The sequence below is a fragment of the Oryza sativa genome, chromosome 1 (genome assembly GCF_034140825.1).
Source record: "Oryza sativa Japonica Group chromosome 1, ASM3414082v1".
Lineage (NCBI taxonomy): Eukaryota > Viridiplantae > Streptophyta > Magnoliopsida > Poales > Poaceae > Oryza > Oryza sativa.
Genome location: NC_089035.1, coordinates 24,712,023 through 24,738,627, shown reverse-complemented (window position 1 = coordinate 24,738,627; position 26,605 = coordinate 24,712,023). Strand labels below are relative to the sequence as shown.

At 40.5% G+C, this 26,605-nt stretch overlaps 4 protein-coding genes across 5 annotated transcripts; 2 read left to right on the top strand and 2 right to left on the bottom strand.

Moving 5' to 3' along the window:
• Window positions 1–694: 694 nt before the first annotated feature.
• LOC4327735 (carbon catabolite repressor protein 4 homolog 6) lies at window positions 695–7,665 on the top strand. The gene is made up of 15 exons (XM_015766023.3): window positions 695–835; window positions 946–1,453; window positions 2,394–2,557; window positions 2,909–2,974; window positions 3,358–3,410; window positions 3,561–3,642; window positions 3,756–3,790; window positions 3,998–4,088; window positions 4,519–4,611; window positions 4,739–4,771; window positions 4,849–4,937; window positions 5,037–6,249; window positions 6,892–6,977; window positions 7,070–7,154; window positions 7,268–7,665. The coding sequence occupies exons 1-15, from the start codon at window positions 776–778 to the stop codon at window positions 7,319–7,321; spliced, it is 2,712 nt and encodes a 903-aa protein (XP_015621509.1). The 5' UTR covers window positions 695–775; the 3' UTR covers window positions 7,322–7,665.
• A 1,508-nt stretch (window positions 7,666–9,173) lies between these two features.
• LOC4327734 (uncharacterized) lies at window positions 9,174–12,263 on the top strand. The gene is made up of 5 exons (XM_015777726.2): window positions 9,174–9,347; window positions 9,436–9,556; window positions 9,650–9,872; window positions 11,092–11,359; window positions 11,760–12,263. Exons 1-5 carry the CDS (start codon window positions 9,288–9,290, stop codon window positions 11,964–11,966), a joined length of 879 nt encoding a protein of 292 aa, XP_015633212.1. The 5' UTR covers window positions 9,174–9,287; the 3' UTR covers window positions 11,967–12,263.
• A 2,183-nt stretch (window positions 12,264–14,446) lies between these two features.
• Window positions 14,447–17,472, bottom strand: LOC4327733 (uncharacterized). Its single transcript, XM_015766013.3, has 3 exons — window positions 17,059–17,472; window positions 16,514–16,636; window positions 14,447–14,856 (listed from the first exon to the last, which is right to left on the bottom strand). Exons 1-3 carry the CDS (start codon window positions 17,255–17,257, stop codon window positions 14,639–14,641), a joined length of 540 nt encoding a protein of 179 aa, XP_015621499.1. The 5' UTR covers window positions 17,258–17,472; the 3' UTR covers window positions 14,447–14,638.
• Window positions 17,473–18,966: 1,494 nt separating this feature from the next.
• LOC4327732 (protein ANTI-SILENCING 1) lies at window positions 18,967–26,490 on the bottom strand. Of its 2 annotated transcripts, XM_066311228.1 has the most exons (12): window positions 26,352–26,490; window positions 24,520–24,618; window positions 24,242–24,430; window positions 23,287–23,455; window positions 22,728–23,173; window positions 21,909–21,932; window positions 21,644–21,736; window positions 20,494–20,572; window positions 20,315–20,399; window positions 19,788–19,899; window positions 19,590–19,706; window positions 18,967–19,495 (listed from the first exon to the last, which is right to left on the bottom strand). In XM_066311228.1, the coding sequence occupies exons 2-12, from the start codon at window positions 24,568–24,570 to the stop codon at window positions 19,448–19,450; spliced, it is 1,413 nt and encodes a 470-aa protein (XP_066167325.1). In that variant the 5' UTR covers window positions 24,571–24,618; window positions 26,352–26,490; the 3' UTR covers window positions 18,967–19,447. The 2 variants fall into 2 exon arrangements, with proteins under 2 accessions (XP_066167325.1, XP_015621498.1); XM_015766012.3 differs by having other exon boundaries at window positions 24,242–24,618.
• Window positions 26,491–26,605: the final 115 nt, after the last annotated feature.

Here is a 26,605-nt window from a genome sequence, read left to right as displayed (position 1 = left end):
GTAGAACGGAGGATTTATACAAACTCCTCCCCTATCGTCTATTCGGCTAACCTCCCCTAGTTTCTTCCTTAATTCCTTCTTACCTACCTTAATTTCTTCGACTATAACGGAAAATTGAGCTGATTCGTGTAAAACAATCCTGAAAAGTTTATATGAATTTCTATATATTATATGAAATCCCATGTTGGAAAATTGAAAGGATCCATCAGAATTCAAACCATGTTCAATGTGTGCCAGAAAGGGAGGCCCAGAGATTTGCAAGGCTCCCTTGAAACACAAGAAATTAACCCCAAAAAAGTTTAGGGTTGGTTTGGTTTGTGGCCTAAATAGACCTTATCAAATTTTGTCAATGCTAAATTTTGGTAAGTTTTGGCATGACTAATTTTGGTAAGGCAAAGTTATATTTAGATTGAAGCCAAAATAACCTAAGTTCACTATTGAAATGGCCTATTTTCTTAGGCATGCCAAAATTTAGCTTCAAACCAAATAGACACTAAACACTATTGAAATTGCTAAATATTGATAAGCCTAATTTAGACATCAAACCAAACCAGCCCTTAATTCCGATACGATGGTTCACCTTCGATATCTGAACACGGAGAGCAAATGTGCGCTATCGCTTTCCGAAGGCGTAAAGTGACCCTCCCGTACTGAAGGACTATTTACGTCATCAGCACGCGGGCCTCAAACCCCCACAGCGACTCGACCGTCGAACGCGGCCGCGCCGCCACCGCCGCCGCCGCCCGCCGTCGCCGTCGTGAGCGCCGCCAAAGCGATGCGCCTTGCCTCCCGCGCCTCTCTACGCCGCGCCGCCGCCATGTCCGCTTACTACAACGTACGCCCGCCCGCCCATCTCCCCTCGTGGATTGCTCCCCCGAATCCCCCATCCTTCCTCGCCTCTAGAGTCTAAACCCTCCCCATCTCCTCAATCTCTCTCTCTTGCAGGCCCGAGGATCCGCTCGCCCGCGACGAGGCTACTACTCCGGGCGACCCACGCCGCCTCCCCACCACCACCACGACGCCGGCGCCGAGCTCGTCAGCGGCGACTCCCACCACAGCGCGGTGCGTGCCTCCAACGATTCGCTCCGCCGCGGCGGCGGCCGCGGGCCTCCTCCGTCGCTGTACGGATACGCGCCGCCTCAGCCGCCGCCGGCGCTATACGGGGCCGTGCCGTACAACTACGGCCACCCGCAGCAGCCGGGCCCGCCCTACGGGGCCGTGCCGTACAACTACGGGCCCCCGCCGCCGCAGCCACAGGATCCTCAGTACGGATACGCGACCCCGAATCCGTATGTCCAGGGGCATCCGCAGCCGTACTGGCGTGGGCCAACAAATGCAGGGTTCCGGCCGCCGTACGCCGGCTTCAGGCCTGGTGCGCCGCAGCAATCACCAAGGCTAGCGGAGTACCGCCGACGGTGGCGATTCACGCAGCATCGGCCACCACGCCAAGCCGGTAACATCTTCCAGAGTCTGTGATATATTCTGTCTCAATGCTTAGCACTGCAGTAGTAGTAGAATCGCATAGCAAACCATCCAGGGAGCACTTCTCTGAAGTAAAAAATAGTGTAATTGCTTTTTACTTTTTGTGTGGAAAAACTTTTAGGTTATTAATGATCGGAGTTTCTTAATATTTGATGGCTTAGCACTTCTCTGAAGTCAAAATGGTGAAAGCTTTTCAATTTGGTTTGTGTACTAAACTAGTAATGGATTATAGTTTCACTTGATTTTAGACAACAGATGTGCCATGTGGTATGTGATATATGATATATGAAGGAAAATGATTTAGTTTATGCCCCTCAACTCCTCCAAAAGTTTACGTGTTCACACCTCAATTCTCAAGGTGGATGAAAACCACCACTGAACCTTCTATACCAGATAAATTACACCCCTAACCGATCAAGCCTGAAACAGACTTCAGCGCCACATCCACTGCCATGCTAGCACTGATGCCACAGCAAGGCATTGGAAAAGTGATACAGTTTCTCTTTCCCTCCTATTACCTTTCCCCTCTCTCCTCAGCTAAATCAATATCACAGCTAACTATCTTGTTCTGTGACAGGATAATGGGCAAAGAGAATGGGAGAGGGAAACAGAAAAGGGTCCATGGGCATCTTATCCATGAGCAAACACCTTATTTCAAGCTTATGATTGTAATCTATTCAGTTTTACAGTTGAGGGGTGAAAACTAAACTTTCAGAAGTATTGAAGATGTAAAAGTAGACACTTTCCGTATATGAATAATTCAGTCAGATAATTACCCATGGACATGGTGTGTTTTAGACCAAGAGTATTAAAGTCGAGTAATCATTATGTGTGTGGAATTGATGTTCTTGTTTTAAAATTACCACGTGTTTTCCTTTGGTATATTGAGTAGATCTTTTTTTATCATGCAGAGAGGTTTAAGGTTCTATCATACAATATACTAGCTGATTATCTGGCCCAGGAGCACCAGTTTCTTTATGAGCGCATACCATCTTTCATCATGGATTGGAACTGGCGGAAGGAAAAGTTAGTGTTCGAGTTTGGTTTGTGGTCTCCAGATATTTTATGTCTTCAGGTAATTTATAACTGCTGTACTGCAGTAATTCAGAAGGGTTGTGCTGCTAAGTCAATAGTTAAAAAAGTGGTAATACCTTCGTGGAGCTAGTTATGTTATCTCGAAAAGTTGAAATTTGGAAAATTGCAAGGAATTGCAAGGCCACTAGTCTACATGGTCACTCCCTGCTAGTTCAATAGCTGCATATAACATTGTCAACTAGAAATCATACAAAGGATAAAGTTTGTTAGTTTTTTGACACTTCTTGATGAATATAACCTGTATGCTATAAACACATTTCTTTGATATTAATGATTAAATGGGATCTATATTGACACACGTTAGACTTATATTCCTTGGTTATGCCTGTAGGAGGTTGACAAATTTACAGACCTTGAGCAAGAAATGGCAACTCGAGGATATAATGGCATATGGAAGGTAATATCCAATAGTTTTAAACCGATGTTCGAAAGCATTTTGAAGTATGAATTTATATCTATCGTTATAATTTATACACACTAAATTTACTGGTCATTTGACTAATTCTTGGTCAAAATCTACAATTTGTTTTTTTAAATGAAAATATTCCCTATAAAAATCGACAGAGTGGGTATATATCACAGGAATTACTCTGTTGATGAAGTGGACAAAATATAGTTGTGCAAAAATGGCCAGTGCTTCTAACTACTCATTTACAGTTACTTGATTACATAGCATGCGCAGAACTGAAACTTTCATTAGTGATTGCCATTGAGGAAACACAATTTTCTTGAATCTGCTTGACCGTATGATTTACGCATTATGCTGGACCTTTGGTACAGATGCGGACTGGAAATGCCACTGATGGATGTGCGATCTTTTGGCGAACAGCTAGGTGTGTCAATCCTGTCTTTCCCTTCTTCTTCTTTTTTTTAAAGAAAGAAACCTTTTGTATGATACAAAATTATTTCTCCTGATGTTATACCTACATTAAAAAACTTCTACTTTGACTTCTCATAGTCATCCAAAATTTTTCATCTTGTAGGTTTCAGTTGCGCTATCAAGAGGATATCGAGTTCAATAAGATTGATCTCCGTGATAATGTTGCACAGATTTGTGTTTTAGAGGTGGGCTTGAAATCGTTGGGCAAACTACTGATCACTTTGAATTGAAGCTTTCTTTATGCTGCCAATCTTGCATGGCCTATATCTGCTAATCGTTTCCTCATTATATTTTTCAGTCGGTGATTCCAGGAAATGTGCAAACTGAGTCTAGGTAATTGAAACTTCAAGATTTCTAAACTATGCATCACAGTTGTGAGTTGTGACAATGGTGTTATGCTGTCTCCTTTTTATTAGTTGTTTCTGGCTTGTGTAGTTCCTATTCCACGTTCCTTTATTATTGAAGAGAAAATTTCATAACCCACATGTCCACATTGGTATTATCTATCCATGTTTTTATAACCATTCTTTCGTTTCACAGCCCTAACCATCCTCAACAAGCTAAGCAAATTATTGTATGCAATACTCATGTTCTTTACAATCCAAAGAGAGGGGACATCAAACTTGGTCAGGTATTATGTTGTGGTCACTCGTGAGTCTTAATTTCCTACATTAGTTCAGACTTTTATAGTATGATTTTTTTTTCACCAGAATTAGCCTCTTGGCCTAAGCACTTTTGTTTTTAGTATAACATGGTAAAGAAATAACACCTTGTTAGACCTTAAGTACTGAGCAACAATGTACACCTTATCTTCCATCGTGTTGCTTTCTGATGCTTTCATGGCATCATTTGAGATCGTGCATTGTTTTCCACCCTCTCGTTGTAGATGACTAGGTGGGTTGTGGTCTTTTGCTATTATCTTGTTTTATACTTTCATCACTGAAACAAAGTATAGCTGCATTACCTAGTATTTCTATCATCTTTCTTGACCATCAATAGTCAGTACATTATGCACCTTCATACGTATTATTTGAATACTAATTTTCTTGTCATACTTACAGGTAAGGACGCTTCTTGATCGAGTGTATGCTCTATCAAAGACATGGAATGATGCTCCAGTAATAATTTGTGGAGATTTCAACTCTACACCCAAGGCAATATTCAGTACCTTACCATTTTATATTAAAGATTCATATCTGGTTCACTGTATTTCTTGGACATTTTATTACATGCTTACATGTAACAAGGTCAAAATGTCTGACCCATTTCTTCCTCATTCAGAGCCCTCTGTACAATTTTATGCTGGAGCAAAAGGTAAAGAGTGTTCTGTATTAACTTGAAAATGGCTGTTTTTGAGAAACTGAAACTCACACAACATAATAATCATGCAGTTGAATCTGTCCGGTCTTGTGAAGAGTAATATATCAGGGCAGCAAACTAGTACTGCACAGGGACTATATACTGGTCCTAACACAGCTCGGTGAACCTTCTGCTTTATCAGAGACACCCTCTTTTGACAATTTTTTCTGCATATTTTAACCTAACTGACCTTTGTTTGATGCTTTTTGGTATTTAACAGATTCTATCCGCCTTTTCACACGACGAATAGTAAGGAGGGTAGCATAAGTTACCCAAATGATCATAAGCCTCAACCTGAAGCAAGAAATGTAACGGAAAATTCTCGTCTTTCTGGCAGAGAACCAACTTTGACTGATACTGCTTCAGACTCTTTCTTAAACCCAGAGAGCTCTACAAATCCTCACGAGCAAGAATTAATGGGCTGTGTGAAAGGTCCTACAAAGGAAGCCTATACATCTGATGCTGAAGCACATACCAACACCACTAATGGTGAAGAAACTTCAGTGGTTAACAACTCCAGTGAAGGATATGGAGTAATAAAAAAGAGCTCTGTAGAAGAAACTAACGTTACAAACTTTTCGTCTGCTTCAACGACAGTAAATGATGAGACCCTTCAGTCAGATTCGAGTGAAATAGTTGATAGAAGTCAGCTTCTTCCATCTTATGAATCATCTGAATCTAAAGATTCTTGGGAAGAATTAGCTGGTGGTAGCAATAACAGTTCAAATACCCTGGCAAACTTTCCTGGTCATGTGATTTCTGGAAAAGCTACTTGTGATTTTGAGCGAAACAATGTCCAGTCAGATACACTGTTTGATATATCAAAGGTCAGACCCGATGAAAAGGAACAAGACAGTGAACCTTTGTCTACTCAAAATAATTGCATGCGTAGTGAATCAAAATCAAATTGTTTCAGTGATCCCCTGAAGTTTGCTGATACACTTCATCAAATGAGTAATCTGAGGCTAGAAGAAGAAAACAATACTGAGCCAACTCAGTTAACATCACCACTAGAGCCTTTGCAACACACAGATTGTGCCTTTTCTGACACTTGTGATGTTCAATGTACACCTGAAGTGATAAACAGGCTTTCAAAATCGCATTCATGTTCAAATGAGCTTGGAAATTGTTCTTGTGCTTTTGAGGATGATGGGGCATCCAATGAAGTTTTGTGCTCAGATGTGAATGCAGATCCTTCCATCTTTAAAGAGTTTTCTGGTGTTAATGAATTTTTACTTGAAGATGAAGACCAGCTGCAAACAACCTCAGATGGTTCACCATCTGCCCAGCAAGTGATTACTTCTGATAAAAGATATTACGATTATGATCCATACAGGTGGACACCAGATGAAATTAAAGCTGCTACTGGGAATGAAGATTGCACCTTCGTGGAACATAATTTGAAAGTCCGAAGTGTCTACACAGATGTGGAGGTAACCGCTAACTTCACATGGCTAGCTACAATTTCTCCATCAATCTTTGATGTGAGAAATCAACATGTTTCACCACTCATCTTTATTTAGATATATCAGATATCAACTGTTAGCTCGTTCTGAGATGCCTAATTTTTGGCGGGTTGCAATATGTGTAGTTCTTAACTCTATAAACAAAATAAATTGCACTTCACACCATTTTTTTCTTTGTTCCACCTTGCAGTAGTTTCATTTAAGCAATGTTTTCACTTTGCACCACCCTAAGCTAACGAAGGTTGTAGTTTTTCAGTAGCCGAGTTCATTTCCAGTTAACTGTATAACCACTAACACAACACAATACTGGGCTGTAGCAGTCTAGCCTGGTGTTGGAAATCACCAAAGGTGCTTGATTCATAACGACGACAGACAATTGGATAAGACCAACATGAGATTTGGCTGGTGCAAACTGCAATACTGTTGGTGACTTTGGGCAGCGCAAAGTGAAAATATTGTTTGAAACACCAGTGCAGAGTGAAATAAAGGACAAATAGCTAGTGCAAAAGTGCAAATTTACTCTTTTTATATAGAATAATTTTCTAGAACCAATAAATTCCAGGCAATCATGTGAAACAATTGTGATTGTGGTAACTATTGTTCAACCAGGATTTTGAAGGGACAAAAGATGCCAACAAGGAGCCTCTAGTAACAAGTTACAACAGAAAATTTATGGGAACAGTGGACTACATATGGTAAATAAGCATTATTGGAATTCCTTTGCTATTGCCACTGACATTCAACTATCTAATTACCTCTATACAATCTTGTACTTTGTGTAATGAAGGGCTTCCGAAGATCTGCAGACTGTTCAAGTGCTAGATACCTTCCCAAAAGAAATTCTGAAACAAACAATTGGGTTCCCTACCAAGGTATCACCAAGTGCATCGTATATTTTATCATTGAACCCTTCACAAATTTCATCGAATAATTGTTATATCTTCATGACAGAACTCTAATCCATGCTGTTTTTGTTGCTTGACAGAAATGGGGAAGTGATCATATCGCTTTGGTTTGTGAATTAGCATTCACAAAATAATGCTCGTCATACAGGCAAAGAGGGGTTTTGCCTTCGGAGCCAGCGATAGGTGCCTGCCTACATAAACAGCAACTACCCTAGCACAAACCCCAGGGAAAAAGAATCTTGGGGCCTATATCAACGACCATTTCTACATTAACAATATAGAGCAGTACATTGTTTCTTCTAATCCAATAGAAGAACGCATCATATCTTTATTTTATCGGCATGCTTTCCAATTTGTACATGAGGCGACAACTAAATATGTTTTTAATTCTATTTGATTAAATGCTCCAATCGGAGACCCTAACTTACCTTAAGCTAAGCGTAAGCCTGCGATGGGGGCTTTTGGACACCCAAGCAAACATCAGATGGCAAATACTCTATTGCTGTGCTCTTGCCTCTTGGTCGTCGAGTGTCATGTCCTATCCTACAGGAAATCATGAAACTTGAATAATGGAGGTTTGGTGAATCTTTACCTACTTGAACCTGATTGCACAACAAGGCTGCTGGTTTCGAACATCATCTTATTTGCGCAAAAACCTTCACCGATCAATCTCGCTGGTCTCGAAGTTACATAGAGAAGTTGGAACCTTGTCAGACCCTACTTTCTTATCTACGACTTGGATATACAAAATATATACTACTGTGAAGCATAGATTGCTGTCAACAGAGAATTTTCATAGTATTTAGGTATTTCCGAGTGTGGATGTTTGCGGGGGTAAGTAATTTTATCCGTTGTGTGAAGAATCGGAGAATGAGCATGGAGCAAATGGTATGGTATGGTGGGGCTTTGGGGCAGGGCTAAATATAAAAAGGTATTCTCTCACCAAAATGATAATTATACTTCTACAAATATGAAAATGTTCTCTCTCACCAAAATGCCCGGTACACCATCGTGGCGGAAGCCTGTAAATACTTGGAAATTCAATTAAAAAGCAGTCGAGAGATTAAATCGGGCCTTACAAAAGAGGCTGGATTGGCTCCTCGAACAAGTCCTTGCTAATTCGATTTTCTCTTGTGAACGTTCCCTTAGAACACAATAACAAGAGATATTAACACATAAATACTTATAAATTCAATCGGAAAGCAGCCTTCAAGTTAAATCAGTCTTTACAAACGAGGCTGGATTGGCTACTCATATATACTCAAAGAAAAACAATCATTGATTCTCCATATCTAACATTCTAAAAGCCTAAAATTAACCATTACATATACTACCTCATGTTTTTAATATATAACACAATTGACTTTTTAAAGATACGTTTAATCATTTGTTTTATTGAAAATTTATGTAATTATTATTTATTTTATTGTGACTTAATTTATCTTCAAATATTCTTTAAGCATGAATTAAAGTATTTTTATATTTGCATAAAAGTTTAAATAAGACGAATAGATAAATGTTTGTAAAATGTCAACAATGTCACATGTTAAAAAACGGAGGTACTATATATCAAAGAAAAACAATTATTCTGCCAATTCTTTTAGCAACTTTAGAAGTAACAAACATACGTTTGGTTTGATACCTATGTTTATCCACACTAGTACCAACTTTACTTTATTAAATTTGATAGTATTAAAACTTCAGTACTACTCCCTCCGTTTAACAATATAAGTCATTCTAATATTTTTCACATTCATATTAATATTAATGAATCTAGACATATATACATCATTATAAATGTGGAATATGGTAGAATGATTACATTATGAAACAGAAGAAGTAACAAATATATTTTGGCATGACCAAAATTGACACTAACAAATATCGGAGTACAGTGTTACAAGAGCAAACATTAGCAGTGAGCCAGTGACTAACACCGACACAGTTCGCGCCAGGTTATAACTGACGCAAAGCAACGAGAGATCCGAATGAAGCAGCCGCATTCACGCGCCCCTCCTGCCTAACCCACCACCGCTTTGCTCCTCCTCCACGCTTCGTCCGCCGCCGCCGCCGCCGCCGCCGTCGCCGTCGCCGGCGAAGATGATGTCTGGCGGTGGCTACTCCGCCCTCGACGACCCCAAGGCCTCCGGATCCGTCCCGGTAAGCTTCCCCGTCCCCGTCCCCTCCCACGCCGATGGGTTTTCTCCTCACCCTCCTCACCTCCGCGCTCCTCGTCGGGGTTTCGCAGGCGGCGACGGGGCCAGATCCGCCGACCATCAAGTTCGCCGACTCCAACCTCCAGATCTTCCCGCCGTCCGAGGCCAAGGGCAAGATCTCCGGCGCCTACCGCCCGCCCACCGACGCGGATGGTCAGATCAGATCCCCCACCTCCTCCTCCTCCCATTGATTTCTTCGTCTGGATCTGACCTTGCTTGTGGTTGGTGCTTTTGCTGCCTGCGCAGACACGTTCTCTTCCTCCAAGTCCGGGGGCGGCGGCCGAGGCGGCGGCGGCGGCGGCGCTGGGTCGGACGACGCCGGGCAGGGCGGGTGGTTCCGGATGTTCTCCGTCGCGGCGTACAAGCCCTACTTCGACGTGGACACCTCCGACGTGGTGGAGAGGATCTGGGAGTCCGTCTTCCCCTTCCGCGGCACCTTCACCGAGAAGACCTCCGAGAACCCCGACCTGTATGCCTCTCCATCGCCTAACTCCTCCTTACCTTAGTAGTAGTACTATAGTTTGCATTCGAATGTTCCTAGAGATCATATGCTCAGGTAGCGGATATGGTTAATAGCATTGACAGACTATGAACGTCTTCTGTTGTTTTGCTGGAAAGTCCATGATACTTATTTGCGTGCACAATGTGATAATTTTGTCTGGGTATTTCAGAGGAGTTGGTCACATAGGTGTAAGAAATGGGGATTTTAAGATAATGAACTGATAGGAGGAATTTGATTGCTCCAGCAAAATAGCCTAGTCTTCTCGATGACATGTCTTGCATTTGGTTAAGAGTGAGTAGCGCAATAATTTCAGCTCATAGCGACATGTAATTAGTTGTTAGCATGTCTTAGGTCGGTAGAATACTTCTATATCTCTTTTTGTATGTTGTTTTCCCGTTCTTCTTGCTGAGAGTTCTATGACAAAGAATGAATAATTCCGAGGACTTGTTGTAACAACATACTAAAAGGGAGTCTAGGATTTTCCTTTAGCCTTCACTGCCTAAACTTATTTTTATTTTTACAATGACATGTCCTACCCATGCTTGGATCATTCCATTGTTATTTTTCATTTCAAAGCTTTGTTTCATCTACTTTGTCTTGCTGTGTGCACCATTATCTTTCTGTTGAACTTATCTTGAGAGTGTTTATGGTAACAGTTCTAAGATTGCCTTTTGAATGTACCTTGTGCCTTGTTCAACATCACCGTATGGTGTCAACACTAAGTAAACTTGAATGTTTGTACCAATTCATGTGTCATGAAAATAGCAGATTAGCAGTACAAGTCTATACCATGGGTTACTATTATTAGGTGAAGAGGCATTTGTAAGTGGCAGTGGGATACCATTGTGAAAAACTTGGCAAATATGCAGGACTGAATATATTGAGATGATAGCAATAAATTATATTACCTAAACAGCATTTTCCTGAATTTCTCAATGTCTGAAATCTGAAGCAATGGGTGCTGTTTGATCATTTGCAAATAGAACTTTGTGTTTCGATATCAGCTAACCTATTAATTCAGTGGAAACTCTGCTTTTGGAAGTATTATTTCTTTTTTCAGATAATGATAAATTCCTTGTAAATAAATAGCTCTGCAATTTAAGTGTTTTATCAAGTTATTGCACTTTCAAGGAATTGAAGCACTGGTTATATGCCTGCTAATTTTCATTTCAATTAAATTTTGTAGATATGGGCCATTCTGGACATGCACCACCCTGATTTTCGTTGCTGCATCCATTGCCACATTTGTCACCTACCTATCCCACAAATGGCATAAGAAGGAGTGGAACTATGATATTAACCTGGTTACATGGTCTGCTGGCTTATTCTATGGCTACGTGACATTTGTTCCCCTTGGTCTATATGTCATCCTTAAGTACTTCTCAGCACCTGCTGGACTAGTGCAACTATGGTGCCTCTATGGATACTCTTTATTCATCTTCATTCCAGCATCGGTAAGGAAAATCCTAAAACTTAGACAATAGAAATTAATTCTTCTTATAGTGTTGTCGATTTTGTTATGGTTAATTATCTTGTTTAGAAGGCTTCCATTTGGGTTTGATGTAAGTGTGCTGGATATATAGCGTTACAAAGCAATCAGTTCCAGTTTGCCGTTTCTAAGAAGTTGCACTACTTTAGATTCAAAAAACTAATTCATTACCAAGGACCATAGTTTGTGTTGTAAAAATATCCGTTATTTACCGAATCTCTATCAAGGAAGTTGTCTGTTATGTGTTGTTGTCTCCATGCCCTATTAACATGCAAACCCATAGTCTCTTGTTTAGTGATTATCTATTGGTTGTTGAGAAAGTTGAGTAACTTCTGCATGAATTTAACACTCTTTCCATGTGACAGCTCCTGTCTATTGTGCCAATAGAAATATTCAGGTGGGTGATTGCTGGTGTCGCGGGGTTTATGTCTGCTACCTTCGTTGCTATGAATCTGCGCGCTCACATTGTAAATTCTGGAGAGCGATGGTTCTTGATCGTTGCAGGGATATTCTTGTTGCAGTTGGGATTGGCTGTTTTGCTGAAACTCTATTTCTTCACGATAACTGTATAGGGAACTGCCATACTTGCTTGTATTAGTCAGGATTGGATACACGGTTTTTCAGGCCGAATTACTCCCGGATTCGTTGATGTAATTTTCCAAGTATACATCCATCTTACATGTGACATTGTGACAAGGAAAGGCCGCTTCGTTAGCGTACGAGACGTATTACAATGGCAAGACTTGTCCATGGATTATTACGAGATTAAGGCTTAAAGAATCCCCTTTTGTAGTCCATTTTGTGTTCCATACTTGAGATTAATAATTAATTACAAATGGAGATGTCGCTGCGCTGGCTTCCTTGATGAATTACTAACATGTTTTTTCCCCGATTCGTACCCAGTACCGACTGCAGCTCATCGTTCGTCTTGCAACTGCGATGTACTCTGCTATCATTTTCGTTTTCGTGCATTTCCTCTTCTTTTTTTTTTGGTGGCTTGGCAATGATGGTTTAATGCCATATACAAGGCTCTTGTTTCAATAATCTAATACGGTGAAAAATACTAGCTGGCAAGAACGATTAACCACTTAATCAATTGATGATTGGTTGACGAGTATTTAGATGCCTTTGGATGTTTAATTAACTGTTAAATTAGATGAACTGATGGTTACTTCCTCATCGAAAAATAACTTGGGAGTACTCTGTTTTATGTTTTACGGAGTATATTATAAGTTGCTTTGAGTTTGTACTCGCTTTGATTTATTTAGTGAAACATTTTTTTTATTTGCTCAAGTTTATAAAAAATTAACAACACCAAATTAGTTTTATTATATGTAACATTAAATATATTTTTTATAAGTTTGTTTTTGTGTTGAGATGTTACTATATTTTTCTATAAATTTAATCAAACTTATATTTTTTTAAAAAAATGATTTATAATATGAAATGGATGAAATACCTCTTATCATGAGTTCCTCTCACTAAACAGGAGTACCTTGTTCTTCCACTAAATTGACCCATTAGCATTTTTCACGTATATATGCTATCAACTCGTTGAAAACATATCCCTAAAAAAACTCGTTGAAAAATAAAATGAATAAAAGGATAAGATACGGCAGCATGCAGCGGTAAAGCATGCATTTCTTACTAATATAATATTTTTAAGTTATTTAAGTAAAGATTAAAGATAAACTGAAAGATTCTCTTCACTTATCTCATGGTCAAAGTTTGAATTGCTTTGGTTCCTCTCCTGTAAACATCTGATGGGCTGAAAATGCTTGGATTCCTATACATTAGAATCAGCGTCCTAAAAATGTTTATATTTTATACTCCTAAATTTAGCTACATGAGTTGGATCTGGAGTGAGAAAGCTCCACCTAACTCCGCTCCCATTTTAAATGGAGCTGAAATTATCTGGCGGACCTCTAACTCCAGAAGAGGTGGAGCTAGAGCTGCCCTATATAGGAGTAATAGAATTTGAATCCTAAAAATACTTATATTTGTTCAAGAAGGAGTATGTATTGACAACATTACTTAAAGGAGGAGCCAAATGGTTCGGTTTTAGAAGTAGGGATATATCTTTTTAACATATTTGTTAATAAATATTATTTATGAAAAGGTCTAAACATTCAGGAAAAATCAAAGAGGAACAGACAGTCATGTGAATGTTGATCTACTGCATCTTCAGCGAAGGACTTGCCAAAACAAGGTCCTAGGAACAAAGTGCGAGTCATCGATGGTAATCCCATCAGCTGTGTCCGTGCTCCCCCGTAGTTGTACTACCAAGTCCATACCACATTTCATTTTATCCATGCCTCCACCACACCATGGTCTTATACACGAATGGTTTGGCTTCCCTGCCACACTCTATAGAGTATAGAGTATCCAAGCTCTCCTTGTTTAGAATTATAAAGCTGTATTCTATAGTGGTGGTTAGTAACTTTTTTCTTCGCAGATGGATTACTGTTTTTAAGAACTTATCCAATATTTTTTTTTTAAAAAAAGGCACACCGTTAGCTATTCAGAAAGCGTGCTCACATGAAACGAGAAAGTAGAAGATAAAAAACTTGAGTTCCTAAACCAACTTATGAGCCAAAAAGTTTACTAAACAAACAAGTAGATTTTTTGTTTGGCTTTTTTAAAGCCATAAGCTGTTTTTACACTGTTAAATCAAAAGTTAGGTTGGAGTAGCTTTTTTTATACCAAGTAGATACAACTCTACCATTAAACTTAAGGTTTCAAATTTATCGGCTTATAGAGCCTATAAACCAAAAAGTTAGCTTAAGAGCTTGAGCCTAAACAATGCTGATGCAGAGAGTTAACTTACTGTTTAAAACAGTAGCAAGAGATAATCTGCCCAGCTATTCCATGAAGCAAAGAGAGTACATATACTGGATTATTCGAGTCGAATATGCGTGCGTGAGCATGGACATAAGTTCACAGGAATTACCTGTGGTGACATACACTCACAAGTCACAACAAACAGATGATTTCACAAGAACAAGGGGTAAAATCTGCAAACAAATAGAAAAACACTCATGCTCATGGGGGGTAAAGGAAACAGTCAATGTGAATGATACCTCAGTGCTTGTAGCAAAGGCTACTATAGTTCTCGAGTGTTTTGTAATAATGTTAGCACCCATGAAGTGAAAACACAGCAGAAACCGCGACAAGATCACAACTATCTCCCCACGACTTGGTGGTGGTGGTGGTATTGTCACAAAAGGAGAGTGTTGGCGGTTGCTCATTTCTTTGTAGCAGCCTGACCAATAAATTTGGTAAGAACATAGCAATCTGGCGGCGTGATGTTTTTATAGTATTTTTCTATCGTCTTCGTAATTTCAAACCCAAACTTCTTGTAGAAAGCAATGGCATCATCGTTGTTCGTCTGAACATGCAAGTATATCTCAGGGATGTTCTGCTTCTCACACAGATCTATCACATGGTTCAGCAGCTTCGATCCTGTGAAAATTAAACGAAGCAATTATAAGACACATATCTTCTATGCTATGGCCCTAAAAAAGCTAATGATATTTCCAAATGCAAACTATCCATTACTATGCATAGAGTGAAAACTTCAAAACTATAAAAGTTTTTGAATTGTTATTTCAATATGGGTAGTTCACAAAAAGTGAGGTTTCAAATTGTTGTGTGGTACTAGTAGGCTAGTAGCAAACAAAACATAGAACATAGTTGCTGTGCAACTAGTTTTGCTGATTTGTTCGCTTAAATTCTGGCATCCCCATTCTAAATTTTCAAGCTGTTCAAAGCTGAAATGTTCTAGTTTTGTCCTTTTTAAAATTGAGTTTAAAACAAAATATTGAGTTATTGACTTCAGCATTTTGACGATTTCCAAGTGGCAAGTACAAGTGGCCCATAGAGTGTTTTCATTCCTAAAATGGTCTCTCAAAATAATTCGGTTATCGACGGCATTCAACACCACCAACAGGCCGGGTCTTCATGTGTGGCTCAAGGTGGAAAGAATCAATGTCAAGATATCGTTGTGTGGCCTACCTGTTACATACAAGGTATCCCTGCACAATTGACATCAAGAAATAACCAAAAAGCCCCTTCTATATCAGTGCCACGCTGCAGGTGCACCCTTATCTAGTATGCTAGCATCAATACTGATTTATCAGTCTCTGCTCAACCTCCCATCATTCATATCCACTTGACAACGATTAAAACCCAGGCAAATAGGAACCTTTTAAAAGTGACAGACTTTATTATCAGATAGATAATGCTAATCCATTTTTTTTTCTTAAGATGAACTCAAGTGTTGACAGAAGATTTTGTAGCATGAGGTCCATAGTTGGCGCAATGCTACACTTTGTTTGATTCTGAAACTGTCTTCTGTCATAAAAGGAATTTGACAGCCAAGCGACTGCATTATATAATTGACATAGGCTCTGAAACTCATGAACAAAACAGATAATTATTTTAGTGCTGAAACTAGCTAACCAAGGCTAATCTTGTATGTTCAAATTCAGCGCCTAAAGCTGTCTACTTACAAAATATCAATTACCGGAAAATATTTCACAAAGTTAGTTATAAACTTATAATGCTACATAATGATTGGATGGTAAGAGTTCTATCACACAATGATTCTTTAGACTTACTCTTACAATGTAGCAATAGGATGTTTAATCGTTGAATATGCATAATGCCTACCCATAAGAATAAAATAACAATACTTTCTCTTCTCCCCAAGCTAATGCCTTCTCTTACCATATAAATTGTAGCAAACACCATAACTAATATCGGATCCCACCTTATTACCCAAGTAGGCATTATACATTGAGCATGTTCAGGTAATGTCACAAGGTATTCTACCTAATAACGAAAGATAATTTTGCAATATCTAAGGCATCGACTGACCATTGGAGCTAACCATAAGGCTTGTCAGAATTGGGGTCTTACTGTAAGCAATTTATTTTTTAAACTTGTTTTCATGTGTGCTGTTACATGTAAATCGTTGTTTAATCACTAATATAGAAAAAAAAAGCAGTGTTTATATAGTAACGAGCTTATACATAATAATGCTGATCAGAAATCTAACAGCAAACAGAATAGTCTATTCATATAACTCAAAACAAAGTCAGAAAGGGGAAATTCTCACCGATCCCAAGACTACGATACGGTGCCAGTACCCCCAGCGTCATGATATAAACACAGACTGCTCCTCCTTCCTTCTTCTCCAGGCGACACGCAATCGCCCCGACGCATATATCGCTGTAATAAGCTACATATACAGACGAAGAAAAAAAAAAAGAGAAACAATCAGTAATCAACGGCAGCAGCAGAAATACAATCTATCCAAGACAGCAGTAAAATGCATCTTTATTCAACCCAAGGGCACACTAACGAACACCATTCAATCCTACCCCTAGTTTATCATCATGGCTAATTAGTATCACATTTACATGAAGCATCTCCTTTATTAACCAAACAAATCCTAATGCTTATCGATGCCGCCTCAAGAACTCGCTTTCCTCGACCCTGTCCGCAGATCCGAGGGCTGAAAACGCATAAAATACATCCCAATACAAGAAACAACCGGCAAGAGGCAACGAGCTCGTCCCGGCGTGTGTCGGATGCGGCGCGCTAGAGGGAGGGTGGATGGAGGAACAAGGAAAAGGTTGGGAAGGGAGGGAGGGCGCGCACCGAGCTTGGAGAACTCCTTGGAGGCGATGGTGTCGTGGTAGTACTTCTCGTTGTAGCGGACGGGGAAGAGCGCCGTGTTGAGCTTCTTGAGCTGCATCACGTTCTTGTCCCGCACGCCGTCCAGCGACGTCCGGTCCACGCCGCCGCCGCCGCCCTTCTCCTTGTTGCCCGCGGCGGCATCCCCTTCCCCGGCGCCCATCTCCCTCGCCTACCCCTCCTCCTCCTCCTCTTACCCTCCCTCTCTCTCTCTCTCTCTCTCTCTCTCTTCTTGCGCTTCTCCGGTGAGCTTGCGATGCGAGGGAGATGTGCGGCGGCAGCGGCGGCGGGTGCGTCTCGCTCTCGCAACCAAAAACCCTTTTTCCGCTCGTTTGCCGCTTCGCCTCTACCGCGTAGCGTCACTGACTTGTGGGGCCCGTCGTGCAGTGAATCGGAAGGGTTGGTTGAATGGTTGCGTTGCGTGCCATTGCAGTTTGATCAAGCGGGTGCTCTGCTTTCTTTATTAAGGGCACCTAAAATCGTGCTTAATAAGGGCATCTCTTTACTACCATGTAAATAATAAAGTGAGTAAATTTCATAAAACTACATACACATACTTTGTATAATATATCACAAAACTACAGATTTAAGAACTTTTTTCACAAAACTACAGATTCAGTGTCTTCGTTTATCACAAAATTATATATACTTTGCACAATATATCACAAAACTACAGGTTTTAGCATTGTTAAAACATGTCAGCTAAACTTCGTGGGACCCACATGTCAGTCTCACACATAAATCAATAAAAGAATGGTGGGGCCCACATGTCAGCTAAAGAAAATAAAGATGGTGGGGGCCCACGTGGGCCCACATGTCCCTCTCGGCTCTCCTTTCTCTTCCTCTCGGCTTTCCTCGTCCTCGCGGGGAGCGGCGGCAGGCCGGGGGTGGCAGAGGTTGCTAGAGGAGAAGGAGGCTGAGGAGGAGGTCGTCGGCGAGCGCGATAGCTACACTCCGTCGGCTGCTCCGCCCGCGATGCCCAGCCGAACGGCGTCGCCTCTCCTCGCCCGGCCGCTGTGCGCCGCCTCCCTCCTCGCCGAGCCGCCGCACGCCGCCTCCCTCCTCTCCCGGCCGCCGCAAGCTACCCTCCCTCGCCCGGCCACCGCCCGACGCCTTGGGGATGGGAGAAGGGAGAGAGAGGACGAAGAAGAGGGGCTCTAGTTAAAGAGAGGGAGATGCTGAGAATGACATGTGGGGCCCATGTGGGCCCCACCATTTTTTTTATTAATTTATGTGTGATACTAACAAGGTCCCATGAAGTTTATTATTTTTCCGGATCTAATTGCCACGTATGCGCCACGTCAATGCCACATCAGATAAAGACCAAGTCAAATTTGCCACGTAGTTGCCATGTCCGCCAAAACCACCGTCAAAACCGCCGAGGGACCTCATGTGCACTGGTTGTCAAAACCGTCGAGGGACCTCATGTGCACTGGTTTTGATAGTTGAGGGACTTGTTGAATCTGGTTTTCTGGTTGAAGAACGAAAATCGGATTCGTTGATAAGTTAAGGGACCTCAGATGAACTTATTCCTTTCACTTTGGGAGAAAAGGAAAGCAGGGCATCTCCTGTTAGACTTTAGCAGGTAACACATGTTGGTCCAAGACAACTCAAAAGTGTACATTGATTTACTTCAAGAATGAGTATGCATGTCTCATGAAGCTAGATCTCAAGAACCAGCATATGGTTCACCAAGAGCATCCAAAACGAAGACATGATCATCTTTAGCTATACCAACAATACCTACCAGGCGATCACCAGAATTTGCGGTGTCAATTTTTAACCTACCGAGGCCGGTGGCTGCATTCAGGAGCTGTTGTTCATCATCACAAATGGAACGGAGTCAAGTTGTAACTTGTAACTCAAGACACATAAGCAGTCACATGAATGAACTAATAGCCAGGTCATGAATTTAAAAATATATACATACACATTTCATGACGGCACGCGTTGATTTGCTATCTAACATGGAGCAACAGATCTAACTGATGTGTCCATGTGAGATCAAATTGATGTGCGGGGTAACCTAAAACAGCCTCTGGCTTTCCTAACTTGCTGCAAGGGCTACTTCTACCAATGTTACTTTGGTTTCTTAAGCTATGGCACAATTCTTTCCTTTCTAAAAATAATGCTCTACGGAACATGAGCAGAGTCAGTGTGGTGCAGTTAGTTGTCCCCCTCAAATGGTCGTTGCATTTCATTCTTGCGCAGCAGAAAAACTCGCAGATAAGTGTTGCTTCAGGCAAAAAGTGCATAAAGCTCCGAGGAATGATAGTCAGTACTCAGTAGAGGACTCCAAGATAAGCACGGAACAGGACAGTTCCCATCGCTTAACCAAATCCATGGAAGCCACTTACTTTCCCATCTTACTCGCAAAGGTCTTCCTCTCATCTTTATGCTTCTATAGATATAAATTGAGCATTCAAAATTTAAGGTCTGTATGGATAAAACTGAAAGCTGGTATACACAGAGATCTCCAGTGGAAGTGCACATACCTTGTGAAGTGTCCTAAATTTCGTTTCTTGCTTTGCTCGGACAAGCATCCAATCCAAGGCCAAATCATACTCCATTGTATTGGGTTGAGAACAATGCGAGGTTGAAACTGCCTTCTTCTGGAGAAAGAATAATGGTTGTGCAAAAATATTAAGACAGAGAAAAGAAATAGAGCAAACTTCATAGGACAACATCAGCACCTGTTCTTCTCGTTGTCTTATACCCATTCTAATATTGTTGATTGTTAAGTGCCCGAGAAGAGTTTCTGAAGGTTTTGGAACCTTAAGCAATCCTTTGCTGCAATAAAGGGGTCTGCAAATAATTCAATAAGAGAATTATAAAGGGTCAACCAAAAATATTGAACAACATATTGTTATTTAATCCACGGTAGAAATTTGAAAAATAATAACAGTAAGTAACTAGTGCAAATGGCATCACATGCAATTTTGTTGACAAATTGCCTAATAAGCAATTGCAGTGTGGTAATGTGTCCCTGAGGTGGTATCAAGATAGAACCAACCAATTGCTAATAGAAGTTTCCCTTAACTTTCCTAAAGAAAAGATCTCTTAATTCTGCAGTTGGGGTTGTAATGAGATGACAATATGCCATCATGTGAACTATAACAGACAGTGACCCCACTTAAAACAGAGCACAATAAATGCAACATGAACACATATATAGTAGTAAATTTCGTCCAGCAAATCTGCAAGCAACAGAGTGAGATACCTTCCACCGACCACCAAGCCTGAATTAATTTTTGAAATAGCAGAGTCTGCGGCACTTTTTGTTTTGAATATAGCATATGCTTTTCCTACAAACAAGGAAGCAGATTGTTTTAAATCGCATTCGAGAACATTGCCTGAATGTGGCAAACTTGCAAGGTATTACAAACAAAACTCACTCACCATTGTTTGGATCATCATAAGTTGGGTGGTTAATAGGCTTAGCGATACAATTTAGTTGTAAAGCATCACGTATAAGCTCCTGTAAACATGGTAATCAAGATAAATATTCATTAAGTATGTTGATGATACTGGAAAAAAGAGCAGATAAGGCACAGAAAGTAGCAAACATGGACACCTAAGAGAGTGGGACATGCACGTATCCATTTTAGAAGTTATTGTCCAAGTATGGCAGAACAAGGAAGCATCAAATAGTATGGTACACCTACTCAACCTCTCTTAGGTACTGAAATTAGGGGTAGAAAGTGATGTTGTAGAACCAATATTTTTAATCTCTTTATAGCAAAAGTGTTAACTACACCAGCCCAAGAAAATTGGCAAAAATTAGGAAACAGAAAGCACAAAAAAGATTAAAACAGATTCTAAAATCAAATATGTTCCTGTAAACAAAACATTTCTCTTTTTTACTGCTCCCTACATTCTTTCCAATTTATACATCTTTCAAAATTAGTGGGTAGCGGAAACGCGTACGTAAAGGCGCACTCAATAGAGAAACATGTACCATTGTCTCATCGAGAGAAAAATAGTAAAAGTGGATCTTTTTTTTTACTTTATAGAGCAGAGAAAACAAAAAAACAAATAGGTTACATAAAAATGACACTTTAGACTCGGGATAATCCCCACTTTGTTGCATCTTTTGCTCATCCATTCGCCCACCCGTTCAGAAGTGGTGCCCAATATATATATATATATATATATATATATATATATATATATATATATATATATATATATATATATATATATATATATATATATATATATATATATATATATATATATATATATATATATATATATATATATTAGTATTATTAGTTAGCGTCATGTTTATCGCATGAAGAGGGAAATCTACAGCACTGGGGAAACTCGGACGGGAGTTCTTTCCGAGCCATATGAAATCCTTCCCTGTACAAATTCTCATATACAAGGCCTTGTGGAAATTAAGAGGTGTAAGACATTGAAAACAAATCGCAAAGTTTGTGCAACAGAGAACATAGCAAAGCTAGTAAAGAAGTGATAAATTATAAGCCAAGAATATAATAAAAAAAGCAGTTTGGGCTTTATGTCAACCAGATAGACAAGACAATACCTCTATGTCAGCAGCTGCAAACTGTATGTCAAGATTTTGAATGTACACAAGTGTCCCCTGCTCATCAGCATTTCGTAGTCTGGTATCCCATGGCTGAAATTTCCATTTAAAAGGTAAACCCACCCACAAATAAGGTCAACTGAAATATTTTTGTTTTTCTAATAGTTTTGAAGCATTGACTCATGAAGCATAGATGTAAATCTTCTGTACAATCATAGTATATACGCAAGAGAGAAGAGACAATGTAGGAAAAATGATTACTCACAATCTTGAACCATTTGCTTCTGTCCTGTTAAATAGCAGAAAAGGGTGTAAGCACACAAAAGTAAACACGGCTATCAGTAGGAAAATTGTAGAACCAGAACATTTTGATTATGGCTTGTTTCTTAGAAATTGGTTGAACCTTAATAGTAAAAGCAGATGATGTTCAGCCGAATAAAATTCTTGAACAGAAATAATTGAAGGAACATGTGGCCCTTTTACTCATTGCTCTTAGACCCAGATCGTAAATCAACCCATTCAATGCATTGGGTAACTGGGCAGTCGGCAAAACTGCTCAATTGACAATCAGAATGCATGAGGCACATATAGTACTTTATACCTTAGTTAAGAATGCATACAAGTAGGTTTCACATGAGAGCTTTAAGTACCACATCCTGGCCTCCTGGGTTCCCAGGCCAGCCTTTCATGTAATTTTTGCTAACTCCAAATGCCACATAGGGGCACCGTTGGTCGATAGAGGATAGAATGACTTGCCCAGGTGGGGAAAAAAAACTAGCAGTTGCACTGAGATTTTCCCAGGTCAACTGCTCATATAGTCCCTTGTGCTGGACAGGTCCAGGGGATCAGCCCAGGAGCTCGGTCTGGCCTTTTTTATGGGAAGATTGCAGGGCCAGTCCAGGTTAACTGTTTTATTTTACTTATATACAAACAACAGATTAGATGCAGATGAGTTGTGGAGATAATATTAACTGAGTTACCTGGGGGAATGTTTAAAGTTTAACATGATATCATAACATCAATGGCATAAAGCTATTCATTGATAAGGTGGAAATGTATCCTCAGTGTTGGTTCAGATACTTACAGCTTGTCTACCTGCTAGTTCCAAAGGTCCAGTGCGACTTGGTCTTTCAGGAACATCTAATGGCACATTTTGCACTGTAACATTTTCAGAAAATTTGACCCTCTTTGGTGGCCTCTCCCCAGGGAGAACTTTCTGTGCAGGTTTGGTAATGTTCTCTGTAGATTTGGACACACTCTCCTCTTTCAGTGCTACATGGGGAGGGGGAATGGCAGCAGCCGCACTTTCCTCCTTGACCACTGGCTGGGGAAAGGGAATGGCTGAAGCCACATTTTCCTCCTTGAATACTGACGGGGGAAGGGAAACTGCAGCAACTGGACTTTCATCCTCCATAACCGTTGACTGGGGAAGGGGAACTGGGACATTAAGCATCTTCTGATCAACACCATGCACTTCCTGGTCTGAACAGGATGTCACTTGCTCAACTTTTGAATTAAGCAAAAGATTTCCTGTGCCAGAAGAAAAATAATTAAATACCAATTTGGATACTGAGGGTGGAGAAATTTTTTGCCATATTAAAAATGCAATTTAATGCACTGATGAAATCTGATATATTGCTGACCTTCCACCCCTGCAATTTTCTCAGGTAATTGTTCAGAAAGTGTGCAACTGTTAACATCAAAAAACCTGTAGAAGATATAATCAGCCATTGCTAGTTCCCTGGGGGAAGGTTGACGATTCCTCTCATCCTTTGAAATGCAAAGCACAGTGCATTTCCCACCAATAGCTTCCTGGGTGACCAATAAACAAAAGGGTATTATAATATTTTAGTTCTCAGAAAAAGTAAAAGGATGGAAAAGGCAAATGACTTAACATTCACAGGTAATACACAATAGCAGGAAAGTTTCAATCTTGTATCATGACTGTTAATACCTAACCATGCTCTACTAAAATGGTATGCCAATTAGCTCAAAAGGATGTTTAACTGTACCAGCTAGAAATGATCTCAATTTTCAAGTTGATTGTCGCAACCAAGCTGGCTCTTCTCAGGTCATGCAAATGGGTAACACGCTAATGCCTACTCTGTCTAACTCAGTTGGACTGCATTTTCACTTCCAAAAATGTGAATTTAAATATTGCTCTTTGAAAATTGTGATGCACTTTTTATACATGAGAATTAAAACTCTAACTTCGAATTATTCATGTCATGCGTGAATAACTAAATATACCACAAATACAAGGTGGACGATTCCCAACAAAAAAAAGTGGGAAATGATCTCCTCACATCAACTAGTACTAGATACAACTTGATAAGGTAACTTGTAGCTCTAGGATTCTAGCTACCGATATGGCTTCTCAACAACAGATATTTGGAATTAACAAAATGTCGACACTATTGCCCATCCAATGACTTTTCACAATTAGAAACAAATTTGATATAGTGTTCACATAATAGTGATTATCTGTCCATTGAGTGATCAAAATGAAAATATTTAAATATATTGCAAGAAAGCATAAGGTAAAATGATATTCAAGAAAACCAATTCAAAAACGAAGGGGAAAATATATGAACTTACCAGTGGGTTGATATCAGCAAGGCCAACGCCTTCACCACAAGCAAGAAATATCTCCTTTTCCATTACAGGGCCACTTAAATGTTTTCGAATCTCATCCGGGAGAAAAAACCAAAGAATCTTTACTTTCTTAGCCTGATTTTGCTGCCATATCTTTATTATCTTTCCAATGTAAGGTTCAGACTCACCACTCTTAAAAAGATATACATTGTCATACAGTGAGTACTTCACATTGTCAAATGTGAAGGAGTCATAAAACTGTGTATCCATCTTAATACCACCTTTTGCTCTCTTCTTCCCCCATGAGAATTGGATATTCTCATTACTACCATCCATTCTGATAATGGTAACTTGTAGCTCACTGTGCACTCACCATAAGCCTAGAGTGATAAAATCAGCAGGTCAAACTTTAGATCAAATTAGGCAATATCAACACATCAGACTTGACTATTGATAATGTTAGCACAGAACATACGTAGTTTCTGAAGCTCGAAAGGGTGGTGTCTGTTAATTGTGCTGTTTATGCTAGGTGGTCAACAAACATACAAACCATGCTTACAAACTAATAGTACTATTACCGTATCAAGTGTGAATTTAGACATTCGCTTCATAACGAAAATCGTAAATCTAGTTTCTTCACACATGTTGAATTTGAGTTGTTAACATTTTAGTTAACCTAGCAAATCTATGTCATTTGCAAGATTAGTTAACCTAGCTAATACGCTGTATATACATTAGTTAGTTTAATGAATTGAGAAAGATGAAATATTAACTGCAGCAGATGTTATTTTCTCAACAAAGAAAGGGACAGCTTCTCTCAGACTTCTTGAAAAGTCCTATTTCACAGCTGAACCCTATTTTGCAACTGAATGTAGCAATGTTTTATCTACAGCTGAATGCATGCGGGAACATCAAAGATAACACATAAAAAAATATAAAGATATGAAATTGCAACCGATTGCTGCATGGTGATGCATTTTAAACCAACCTAATTAATTCTTATTTTTCTGGATAGGCTGTGGTTATTCTAAAGTTCCAAAATATTCGCGGTAAATAAGCAAACATAATGGAAGTACAGATCCATCTGCTTGATAAATAAATCTGTCATGCTGATTAGTTACATTTTAGGTTATGCTGGAATAAAATCCCACAGGAAGTCGTTCGATTTTTTATCTTTTGGACAAATCAATCTGCTACATTTTCCGGTTGGCATGAATTCTACATGCTCACTAAACAGGAGTAAAGAAAATGTAATAAGTTTCATGAATGCTCATGGTGAATAAGAAGGCCATTAGAGGAGTAACTACATAGTACATGCATAAAACTTGAGGCTCAACAATGGCTTGGAGTACCCTGTTTTCAACCTAAAAGGCAACAGTTAGCGCCTTTGATCAAACGTGTGTTCTTAAATAGGGTAGGAAATAAAAACATGAATGCTTTTTCAACTGACATGTTCGTATCCGCTGTTTCACCTTACTAATAGGCTCACCATTAACCATAAGCATATATAAAACAGTACCACCGCAACAAGGATCGTCATGCATGCCTTAGTTTTTAGAACAAGAGCAAAGGAGGGTGTCCAGCACGACGAAGAACAAACCCATGAGGTGAGCTAACGGGTTCCAGGGAACTCATCTAGGGTTTTGACATGACCAATCCATAATATGAGAACTAAAATTACCACCAACAGCAGCTAGAGCCACTAAATGCGATCACACCGACGACGAATCCACCAAACCCCAAACCCTAGACGGGGGAAACGCAAACCGAACGTGCGACGCCCCCACACGAAATCCCCCAAAACCTCGCAAGGACACCTCCATTCGAGCACCAAAATTTAGCGCCCTAGCCGTTCGACCGGGGTCGTTCGGCCCGCCCGCCCGCACGCGCGCCGGCATTCCTCGCCCGCGCCGCGCAACCGGAGGCCGCGCGCGCGGGGGACCACGACCAGCGGCCCCGGAGCCCGACGGGGCGACGCGGAGCGCTCTCCAGCGACCGGAGCCCCGCGGTCCCCGGTGGGGGGTTGGGGGCGGAACCACGCGCGGCCGCGCAGCGAAATCCAGCGCGGAACAGTGACGGGGGACGGCGGGGAGGAAGAGGGGAGAGGACTCACGCGTGGCGGCCGCCGGCGAGGAGGGCGGCGAGGTGGAGGCCGGGGGCGCGTGGCTCCCAGGTAGCAGGAGGAGGCCGCGGTGGGAGAGGGAGGAGGAGGAGGAGGTGAGATTTTTGTGGTTGGGTCTCAGTACGGACGCGGATGGTGGGCGTGGCGCGTGCGTTATTTCTGCCTCCGGGACGGAGCCACAGCGGCGTACGCCGATTCTGCGAGTGAATAGGAAAAGTTTGGCATACATGACATGACAAATAGTA